Here is a 10,803-nt window from a genome sequence, read left to right as displayed (position 1 = left end):
TGAGTTTCTCCGCTCCGCATTCACATTCACTCGACATCAACGGACAACAATGTTTTCTTCTCGCCGAAGGGAATTTATTATCTGCCCGCATCGAAACCGTTTTACACATGAAGTGGAGCGCGTTACGCTTGATGCAGGTAGCGTCGGCTTTTCTGGAAAACCCCCAGCCCGCATCAGGACCATATCATGCGTTTATTGTTTAACTGTCATATTCCTTTGCCAGCACAGAATTCCCTTCGCTCCGGATCAGTTATCAGCAAAATCTTCGGCGCCATAAGCCTTTGTTTACCCCTCCCTGTGAGAAAACTCCCCAGGACGCACAAATGCACGGGAAAAGGAATAGGAGGATGTGAACCCAACAACAATTTTTTTTGTTTTTACGACACGACAGGACTTGCATAATTGAAGCTAGTCATTTGATTTTCTTTTAATTCTAACACAAACGAAGTATCTTTAAAAAAAAGAAAAAATTACAATATTAACACACAATAAGTGCTAAGTTACAGGAAACGACCTTTAGGCTTGCTGCTGGAGCGCCGCCTTGGCCGCGAGTCGCTCGAGTTTCTCCTCTTCGGCCTTCCTCCTCGCTTCCTGCTCCCTCAGGATCAGCTCCTTCCTCTCGGCCTCCCAGGCCCCCAGCAGACTCTCGTACCGGTCCAGGTCCGGTCTCTCCGTGGAGGAGAGATGCTGCTCGGCCAGACTGGTCGCTAACGTCTGGAAGTCAGATGGGTCGACATTTTCCCGAGCCTCCAGCTGGCTGACCAGCGCCTGGAGAGAGACGGGTTTGCATTAGAGCGGGGGGGGCAAGTAATTGGTATTGTAATTGGTATTGAAAAAGATAGGAATGCACTCTAAGATTAAACGAGATTTAGAAAGAAAGGAATTTTTCACGTTTTCACGTAAAATGAAAATTTAATCCCTGCCTACACCTTACAAACTAAGGAGAGTGTGCTATTAAATGTGTAAAGAATAAAGTATTCACACGTCTTGTAAATGTGTAAACTTCATACGTGAAATTATGAATTTTACCATACTTTTGTGCTGACAAATTGCTCATTTTTTTTAATCACCACACAGCTGTATTTTTCCAACGCAAACAGTATCTAAAGCAGCATTTTAAAGATGTTAGTCTGTACATGTTTTTTTTTTTCCATGATACTTGGCATCTTTCGGCCTGTACAAGTGCGTGCCATTGTCTTCTTCTCTGATCCAAACAATGTTGTCTTTTAATGGGATCAAAACAGTTTGCCCCCTAGCGGATAATCGAGAAACCGCATCGCATTAAAATATTTATTCCATGTCTTTTATGCGGTTTTTTTTCCCCACTTTTAAATTATCCTGCGGGCCTGATCGAACCTCTTTGCGGGCCATATGTTTGACACCCCTGCATTAGAGGCTGCAGGTCTAATGCCGAGATCTGCTATTTCTTCCAGTCTATGTGTACACATACATATGAAGTACAGTAATCCATCTCTATTTCGCATATCACCTATCGCGGATTCAGTGCATTGTGCATCCCCCCCCCCCCCCCAACAAAAAATTGCGACGGATCACTACGTACTAATGCCATCCCCGGCGCGACGACATGGATCAATGAAGCGAAATAGATTAATAAATAAATTAAAATGCTAGCATACATCAGTACAGTACGGTAGCCGCGTTGATAGGGTATACTGTGGCATCCCTAACAAGACGACAAGGACCTATGACGCAAAAAACAAAAACAAAAAAAGACGCCATTTACCCCTACTTTGCGGTTTTTCACTTTTCGCTGGTGGGTCTGGTATCAATTAACCGCAAAAAACGAGGGATTTCTGAAACACATTCGATATGACTGTATTTACATTCACGGAACACATGAAGCAACCTGCACGTGCCGTGCAAAATTCCCCAAACTGTACATAACCCCCCATCAGATGATTGTTTAGGCCATTGCACAAGATCCCCTTTCTTTGCCTTAGAACTGTCTTTGAAAAATGTACGGGTGTGCTCAGTCACGCTCGCAGATAAAGTTGCGGGTGTGATTAGGGGTGGAATCAAGACAATCAAGACTTTAAAATAACTCACCGGATGAATACAATGTAACTGTAAATTACAGCACGGTTAACTTGCATTTCTTGCTTCCGGGTGAAGACTGATTGTTTAGGAGCAGGCTTCTTTCGTAAACAACATTTATGAAATAAACACGTAAATTAAACCTCAAGAGTACACAAAATAAGCGACGTCTTTCATTATCTATTTTTTTCTACACGCGTGATTTTTTCATGTGCTCGACTGTGCAGATTTTAGTACGAAGGCGCGCGAGCGCGGTTGTGCTCGTCAAATGTTACCTGCACCCAATGAGTTCTGCAGCGTTCGGCTGAATGTGAGCAGATATCGGACAAACCACTTCAGAATTCAGCCTGTCGCTTTTGTCCGTAGTCACACGATCAATAAATACAAGGGGGCCAGTACCATTAGCGGTCAAGCGTGGCGGTGCTTGTGAAAAAAATGCATAATGATTCCCATCCCGAATTTCATCCCACCTTGAATTTGCTCTCATATTCAGGAAGCTTTTCCCTCTCCGCCTGGTCATCTTCATCAACTTCCTCTTTTGGTTCTTCCTCCCCTGCCGACTCATCTCCAGACGAATCGGACGAGTCGGACGAGGCGGACGAGGCGGAGGACAGCTCCTGGAGCACATCGGCTAGAAAAGCCAACTGAAATGATCAAAATAACGAAGTTATCCCGGGGTAAATGCTAAGACCCAAATGTAATAAGATACAGTTAGCTGCGTGCGATATTCGACAGGTGACGTCCGCGTCTTAATGCAATCTCAGTGCTGACCCGAGGCACCGGAACATAATGTGGATGTGATGCGTCCTGTGGCGCTACGTGCACGCTGGCTTTTATTGTCCGTCATGGCGAGTTCGCCGTGTTGTGTCGGGGACGGTCAAAGACACACGCGGTGCTCCGGGCTCTCTCCAAATCTTATTAGGAAAAAGGCAGAATTATCAAACTGGACCCGACTGTGCACATATGGCGTTTGTACAATCGTAATGAAAATATGACGGCGTGTGTGTTCAGTTTCAGTTGATGAATAGCGTGTGAGTTGTGTTGAGGCCGTTTGGTGAGATGAACAAGAAAATTGGAGGGCGGTCTCGGTCAAATTGGACCCAAAATAACAGCAAATCATTTGGATATTTTGTCCTAGGATGAATGGCATCTCAGCTGTTGCTACGGCAACCCCAGATTGCCTAATTCAATGATGAAAAAAAAAATGACAGACTTGAGGGCAGTGCTTTAATGGTGTGCTTTGTTTTGTTTATTTGATTTTATTTCACGTCATTAAAAAGTAATTTATCTTGTTGCTTTTTCCAGTTTAACAATTAACTTCAATTAAATGTATCCTTATTTTCAATTTGGTGCTTAAACATGATTTAAGGGTGGCACGATCGTCATCTTCTGTGGATCAGTGTTTTGTCCTTTCAAAACTAAACATTTGAAAAGGTTAAACTTTTCGGTTTGTTCAACACTTGAACAGAAAAAGGACAATGACATTACCAGCAAGTTACACAAAAGTCGTGCAAACGTGACCATTTCTTCACTTTGTGGACCTGACCTTTTCTTCTGAAGCATCAAAACTTCTGGGTGGGAATCTTAGCTCGGACCTTTTTGTTTGGAGTTTGCATTTTCAACCAATCTTTGCATTATTTTTCTGGGAACTCCGGAAAGATGTCGTGACAATGCGAGTGTGAATGGCAGTTTATCTAAATGTGGACTGTGACTGGCTGGAAAGTCCTCCAAAGTGCACCTTGCATCACATCCAAAGTCAGCTGGAATTCAGACTCAATGCCCAAGACGCCTCCTTTAAGTCCACAAGAGGTTGGGACCGATTCTACGGTTTGCGCTTGCAACATTTTCAGCCCTTACCGAGTCTTTGGAGAGTTTGACGTCAGCGGGCGAGGCGTCGGCGGCGGCGCTTTCCACGACGGCCAGCGCTCGACTCAGATATCCTCGTTCCCAGAAGAGGGGCATGCCTTTGAACACAGCATGGATGCCCTTCTGCATCTCCACCTTGCCTGGAGAAAAAAAAAAAAAAAAAAACAACATTCATTATGGCCCATTTCATGATCGTAATTTCTGGATTATAAAACGCAACTTTTTTCACATGCCATCAACCCTGCAGTTTATGGAATATATGTGCAGAGAAAGTGACTTTTACTTTTTCTCTTTTAACCGGCCCTGTTAGCGTTGTGCTAGCGTGTTGCTGCTATGTTACTGCCGTGTCTCTGATTTTTTTACCGGTATGTTTTTTTTTTTTTTTTTTTTACTAAGCCTTGTTAGTTCTGTTTTACTGCCGCGTCACAGGCACTGTTTGGAAAGAAAAGCTAAGGTATATTATTAAAACATTGAAAACTCTTTTGGCGTACCGTCTTTCTTTGTAAATATCTCATGTTTCAATGCGGGCACATGCAGATTTCAATCAGGTGCGGCTTGTGTATGTATCAAATCCTTTTTCCCTTAAAAATGTACTGGGAGAGGCTTATATTCGGGTGCAACTCTATAGTCCAGACATTTGTCAACAATGGCCGTTGGGGTACCTCCAGATAGCAGAACGTAAGCGACTAGCGCCAGATATACCCTAATAAACTTTGGGCACTTTTCTCCCCCGTTCTGCCCATTGCTCTGCATTTGGTTACCAGTGGTGCATGGCCAAGTCTTGAGATTTTCCCAGCCAGAAAAACAATGATGTGAAAAATTCTCAAATTTTTAAATCCATTCAAGCAAAACAAGCGCCTCGTGTTGTCACCTAGCAGGGCGTTTCCCAGGAGCTGAGCTGTGAGGCCCACGCTGTTGTCTTGCTTCAAACCGCAGATGAGCAGAGACGCTCCCAGGGCCCGCTCCTGCGACATCTGCGCACCCATATATGCCCGATGTTGATCAAGAAAAGGCCCGTTGTTGGGAAAACTGCTTCCCCGTGTTACGCCACTCACCGTGAGTTGAGGTCTGGTTGCTAGGTAACTGGCGAGAGCGTAGAGGGACAGGATCTGAGTGGAAGGAAGGTCAAAGGCCTCCTGCAGCATCACCTCCTCAACCACTGAGCATGCGCCTAGAAATTAATTCAACACAACAAGAGAAATATTTAGTAAATAGATGTATGTGTACATTAAAGACTAAAGTACTTTTATTCAGCCCTTAACTCAGGGGTGGGAAAACTTTTGAGGTTTTGATTTTTAAAACAGACAGATGAACAATGTCACCTGAAAATAAACTTGTTTTTTTTTTTTTTTTTTTAATCCATCCATTTTCTTTGCCGCTTATCCTCACAAGGGCCGCGGGGAGTGCCGGAGCCTATCCCAGCTGTCAACGGGTAGGAAGCGGGGTACACCCTGGACTGGTCGCCAGTCAATCGCAGGGCACACTGAGACAAACAGCCGCACTCACAATCACACCTACGGGCAGTTTATAGTCTCCAATGAGTGTTGCATGTTTTTGGGATGTGGGAGGAAAGAAAATGCCCACCCGGAGAAAAGCCACGCGGGCACGGGGACAACATGCAAATTCCACACAGCCAGGGCCGGGATTTGAACCCCAGTCCTCAGAATTGTGAGGCCACCGCTCTAACCAGTTGCAGCTTTGTACTAACTTCAATTATTTGGATATTAAATAATTTCCAATTTTTTTTTACATTGCACTATTTATGAATAACGCAATTGCAATGACTAAACCAATGGCAACATTTTTAATGTTAAAGTCTATGTTGCTTGTATATTTATGGATTTATTATGAATAAGTCAATTAACAAAATATTTACTAAGATAACTCAAATAAATACAAAGGGAATAAACACATTTTAAATCACTTTTAAATCATTTTTTGGGCCATATGTAAATCTTACTTATTCATGTTACCAAGACATTTTGGACAACTTTGTAGGAAGAGTTTTGGCGAAAGGCCATTTTCACTTCCTTTTCTCCGGCTTACCTCTGAAGTCCTCGTCCTTCAGGTAGGAATCAATGAGCAGGTTGAAGGTGAAGTTGTCCGGGAAAATTCCATAGTGGACCTACAAAACAAACAAACAAACAAACAAACGGGCGGGATTTCGTCACCTCCACTCCAAATATGACATTCAAAGATGTCCACCGACATCGCGAGCCAAACTTAACTAAAATGTGATCCAGACGTAAAAGTTGAACAACGTTGTGGTGGTGTACAACTGGACTGGATCATACTGACACTAACAGATTCTAATACATTATTCCGTGTCATGTGCGTGGCTGACTTCTGCAACGTCTTGTCTCATATTTGGAGCAATTTGAAATGACACAATGAAGCGTGTGCTGCACCTTGTTTTGAAGCGTGTGCAGGGCCTTGTCTCTGGCGCCGTATTTCAAACACTGCCGGATCCAACTGTGAACTGTCCAGTCACGAAGGTACCAACAATTTGGACTGTGACGGAACCTTGCGGGGCACATAACGAGCTGTTTTAGAATTATAAAGTATATCAGTCAGGAAATAACATACAGTACAGTATGAAAAGGTCATTGCACACTCAGGAGTGACGTCACCAAGTAGACCTCTGGTCGAAGGTATTTGTACGCCTTCGCAGATGCTTATCACCTGACTAATGCTTGTATTTTCACTACAGTTAAGACGGGTTAGAAAATGTATTCATAATGTTATTAGTAATAAGGTTAAACCGATTATCAGACAAAGAAATTAACGATTGTGCAGATTATCACGAGCGCTATTCATCATATCGGCATCTGCTGCTTTTTGAATTTTGTAAAAATTCTACAACTGACAAAGTCGTCAATTTAAAACGATGTGAACTTCAGGGAACAATTTATTTACACATTTAAATGTTCCCTGATCTTTTTGTTTGAAATTAAAACATGACGGTTAACATTTCAGTTCCTGTATATTGAAATCTTGGAACACTTTATGGAAATCAGATGCGCAGTTTTAGTGTAATCCTTCAAACAAATTTATGAAATACGGTAATATTTACACAATCATCTCAGTATTTGGAAATATTTCGTCGGTTTTTTCAACCTGTTGCTCATCACAATGCGTAAATGGAGCATGTGAACGATCCCAAAATGTCTTAGATTTCTAATAAAAGAAACAGACGGGAAAGGTGGGAACAAAAGCAAAGCAGAACAGACGAAGCAAAAAGACGGTACATCCATCCATCCATCCATCCATCTTATTAGCCGCTCATCCTCACAAGGATTGCAGGGAGTGCTGGAGCCTACCCCAGCTGTCAACTGGTTGCCAGCCAATCGCAGGGCAGATGGAGACAAACAGCCGCACTCACAATCACACCTAAGGGCAATTTAGAGCGTCCAATAAATGTTGCATGTTTTTGGGTTGTGGGAGGAAACCGGAGTGCCCACCCGGAGAAACCCCACGCAGGTACGGGGAGAACGTGCAAACTCCACACAGGCGGGTCCAGGATCGAACCGGGGACCTCAGAACTGTGAGGCCAATGCCTTCCGGCTGCCGCCAAACAGATGATACGTTCCTCCAGGAAAAGACAAAAAAAGCTCGCAAAACTTGACAGCAGTGGATGTGAATTACTTATAAAGGTAGTACTCGGCTTGATCCACCTCCTCTCGGCACGAAATGTTGTCTACGAACTGGAAAAACAAACAAAATGGAAACTAATGAACATCGAGGAAAAAATATCAAAAATATGACTTGTATAAATGCCTCTCTCACCTGTGACACAGTCAGGGAGCTCACGGGAAGATTCCTATCGTATATCCTGTCCATGTTGTTCGCCAACAAGGCTTAAAACATGTTTTCAAAGAAAACAAAGTGAATTTTGATGAAGATTTTGAACCAACACCTGATGATCTTATTAGGGAGCTAAAGACAGATGAACTATCAAATGGCATTCATGTGTTGCTGTTTGCAAAATTATCCTTAATGGTTTATAATTGGTGACCGTGATGACAAGTTTGGAGCTACATCGCCTCCTTGTGGTCTTTGCTGGTTCTGAAAACCTTAAAAGAAATGCGAGACAGATATGTTTTCTTTTCACTTCAGTAACGTGCATACGAGGGATGTAAAAAGTCGACATCCCTGTTCAAATGCCAGACTTGTGCCATATCCCCAAATCAATGGTTTGAAAATCTTTTCCACAGTTGCTGTGAGCTAGAACCTGAAAAGCTCAATTGTGTCCTCACGCTTGTGAGGATAAGCTTCTCGGAAAATGGATGGAAGAAAAAGAAACTTTCCAAGACGAGAAATAAACATACTGCGGGTGCACAAGTGCAAATACTCTCTTATAACAAGAGAAGTGCTTGTGCCACTGACCGCGGGTTTCCACACATCCATTTTTAGTGGGTGTTCTGAAAATTGAAAGTCAAGTAGTTTGTGTCACAATGTCATTCCACAGCAATGTTGGGAATAATTTTGGCAAATATTCTAATTTTTGAGATGAAGCCAAGTGTGCTGTAATCCCTGTCCAAAATGGCTACTTTAATGCACATTGTTGTTGTTGTTTTCAGATTAATTCTTTAATATGTGTTCAAACTTGAATAGTTGATTTGTTCTGTGTTTTCATTTCAGAGAAATTGAAGTGCACAACTTTCTTTTTTCTTTTTTTTTTAAGAACTCGGACGTTGTGCAAGTGGTGGACCGGTGGTGCAGGTTGTTCTTACCTAAATTCTGAGGGTCCTTTTCTCTCGCCTCCCACAATGTGGTGTCTGAATAAGCTGCTGAAAGTAACCATCTTCTGCCTGCAAATGGACATTGTGACACGAACACAGAGTCCATTTTTGACCACATAAAGTAACAAAAATACTCCATCACTATACCTAAAAGTATTTGACTATCAACTGTACACAGTGAGAGTACGTTTGTAACCACAGCATTAAAAAAAAAAAAAAAAAAAAAAAAGAAACCCTGGGCCTGGCAATGCTGTTGGTCGTGGAAATTTACGTCTACTGAACTCAACGTCCAAACGAGGGCAAAACCTCGATAAAAATATGAATACAAAACCAAACCCATAAAGCATTCGTGCATTCGAGACAAATGGGAGGCCACCCACCAGACACAGATGGAGAAAAACGTTCAACTTTGACAACAGCAGTCAAACATCGTCTCAAGATGGAAGCCGCCATCTTTGGACGAGACCACTCCCTGTTTGGAACGGGGGTGCACACACGAATCGATGAATGACGCTTCCGGTTTAAACCAAAATTGACTGTTCTGAAAAAAAAAAAAATCCTTCACAACAGTGTTGTTGGGCTATCGAAGAAAGTCGCTGTTAGTTATGCTTGCACAAAGTTATTAACAATGATTGGTGGTACGGTCACATACGGTGGCCTTTACAGCACGGTTGCCTTCATGAACAATACTCAAATACACAATTAATCTAAACATCATATCAAAAAAACAACATTTAAAATAACAAATATTTGTCTCAGTTCATGCAAAACTGACTTGCCCAAAATGTTCACTTAAATTGTCTGCTACATCTTGTAAGTTGTCACACCAAAATGCAGTTCATTAAGTAAGAATATAAACCCAGTGACTGAAATAATTAAAATAATAATAATTACGTTATTATTCTCGTTTTTATTATCATCAGCATTATTATTACGTAGACAGAAATAGTGTGGTCGTCCTTGAGTCGCCTCAATATTTTCCAGGAGCGTCGATAAAATGTCAATAGAGGGAGCTGCAGTCATGAAGAATTGACGTCATTTGAGCAGTGATTTTCAACCTCTTTGGACCAAAGGTGCACATTTAACAACTGAAAAATCTCAAGGCACACCATCAAACAAAAGTGTCACAAAAAGTGAATATATTCATTTCTGTATGGACTGATCTCATAGAAGATCTTGCATTTTTTTTTCCGTCTGTCATGATGCCTCACTTGCATAAACGGATGAACAAAAATACATTATTTCTTCCATCCATCCATTTTCTTTGTCGCTTATCCTGACGGGGGTCGCGGGGAGTGCTGGAGCCTATCCCAGCTGCCAACGGGTCGGAAGCGGGGTACACCCTGAACTGGTTGCCTGCCAATCGCAGGGCACACTGAGACAAAGAGCCGCACTCACAATCATACCTACGGGCAATTTAGAGAGTCCAATTAATGTTTCATGTTTTTGGAATGTGGGAGGGAACCGGAGTGCCCACCCGGAGAAAACCCACGCAGGCACGGGGAGAACATGCAGACTCCACACAGGCGGTGCCGGGATTGAACCCGGAACCTCAGAACTGTGAGGCCAATGCTTTATCAGCTGATCCACTGTGCGGCCACATTATGTCTCGTAAAAAAAAAAAAATCGGGAGGGGGGAGCAATTACATAAAATTTGATAATTTTCCACACACGGCACACCTGAATAGCGCTCACAGTAGACTTATGTGAACTGTTACATTGTTTGAAAATCACTGGAACAGCGAATGCAGCTCCTTGTCGTGTTTGGTTTGGACGGCTTCCTGAATTTTGTGAGTTGATAAGAATTGTCTGGTCATCTTTTATCTTATTACACCTGTCTTGCTATTAACAATTTTTTTTTTTTTTTTTTTTTGCATACCGAGACCGTCGACTCAATGAAGTCCAGAGAGGCGGTCTGGCCCTAGCTCGGCTATAAATACACAATGCAGGAGCAGCAGCAGCAGCAGCAGCAGCAGCAGCAGCAGCAGCGACTTGGCTGCGTGTCAACCGAGGTGACAGGTTGAATCAGGGGTGGGGACGCTTTGCTAAAACAAAACATGGAAGACTTTTAGCACCCTCTCACTCGCATGCCAAGCACCAAAAAACAGGAAGCTTTTACCTGCGTAGGACACAAGTCAAA

General features: G+C 42.7%; 1 protein-coding gene across 1 annotated transcript; it reads right to left on the bottom strand.

The window, feature by feature from the left end:
- Positions 1–409: 409 nt before the first annotated feature.
- On the bottom strand, positions 410–9,196 carry mrps27 (mitochondrial ribosomal protein S27). Its single transcript, XM_061818344.1, has 11 exons — positions 9,044–9,196; positions 8,655–8,732; positions 7,708–7,778; positions 7,567–7,625; positions 6,330–6,444; positions 5,968–6,046; positions 4,977–5,092; positions 4,793–4,895; positions 3,913–4,061; positions 2,526–2,699; positions 410–768 (listed from the first exon to the last, which is right to left on the bottom strand). Exons 1-11 carry the CDS (start codon positions 9,114–9,116, stop codon positions 517–519), a joined length of 1,269 nt encoding a protein of 422 aa, XP_061674328.1. The 5' UTR covers positions 9,117–9,196; the 3' UTR covers positions 410–516.
- Positions 9,197–10,803: the final 1,607 nt, after the last annotated feature.

Source organism: Syngnathoides biaculeatus, chromosome 4, assembly GCF_019802595.1.
Source record: "Syngnathoides biaculeatus isolate LvHL_M chromosome 4, ASM1980259v1, whole genome shotgun sequence".
Lineage (NCBI taxonomy): Eukaryota > Metazoa > Chordata > Actinopteri > Syngnathiformes > Syngnathidae > Syngnathoides > Syngnathoides biaculeatus.
The sequence above is the reverse complement of the archived record's forward strand: the minus strand, read 5'-3'. Positions and strand labels throughout refer to the sequence as shown.

Excerpts from the sequence above, each read along its gene's own strand:
- mrps27 (XM_061818344.1), bottom strand. The coding sequence starts at position 9,116 with ATGGCGGCTTCCATCTTGAGACGATGTTTGACTGCTGTTGTCAAAGTT. Across the intron at positions 6,047-6,329 it reads TGCACACGCTTCAAAACAAG|GTCCACTATGGAATTTTCCC; the intron begins GTGCAGCACACG and ends TTTGTTTTGTAG. Across the intron at positions 769-2,525 it reads AATATGAGAGCAAATTCAAG|GCGCTGGTCAGCCAGCTGGA; the intron begins GTGGGATGAAAT and ends GTCTCTCTCCAG.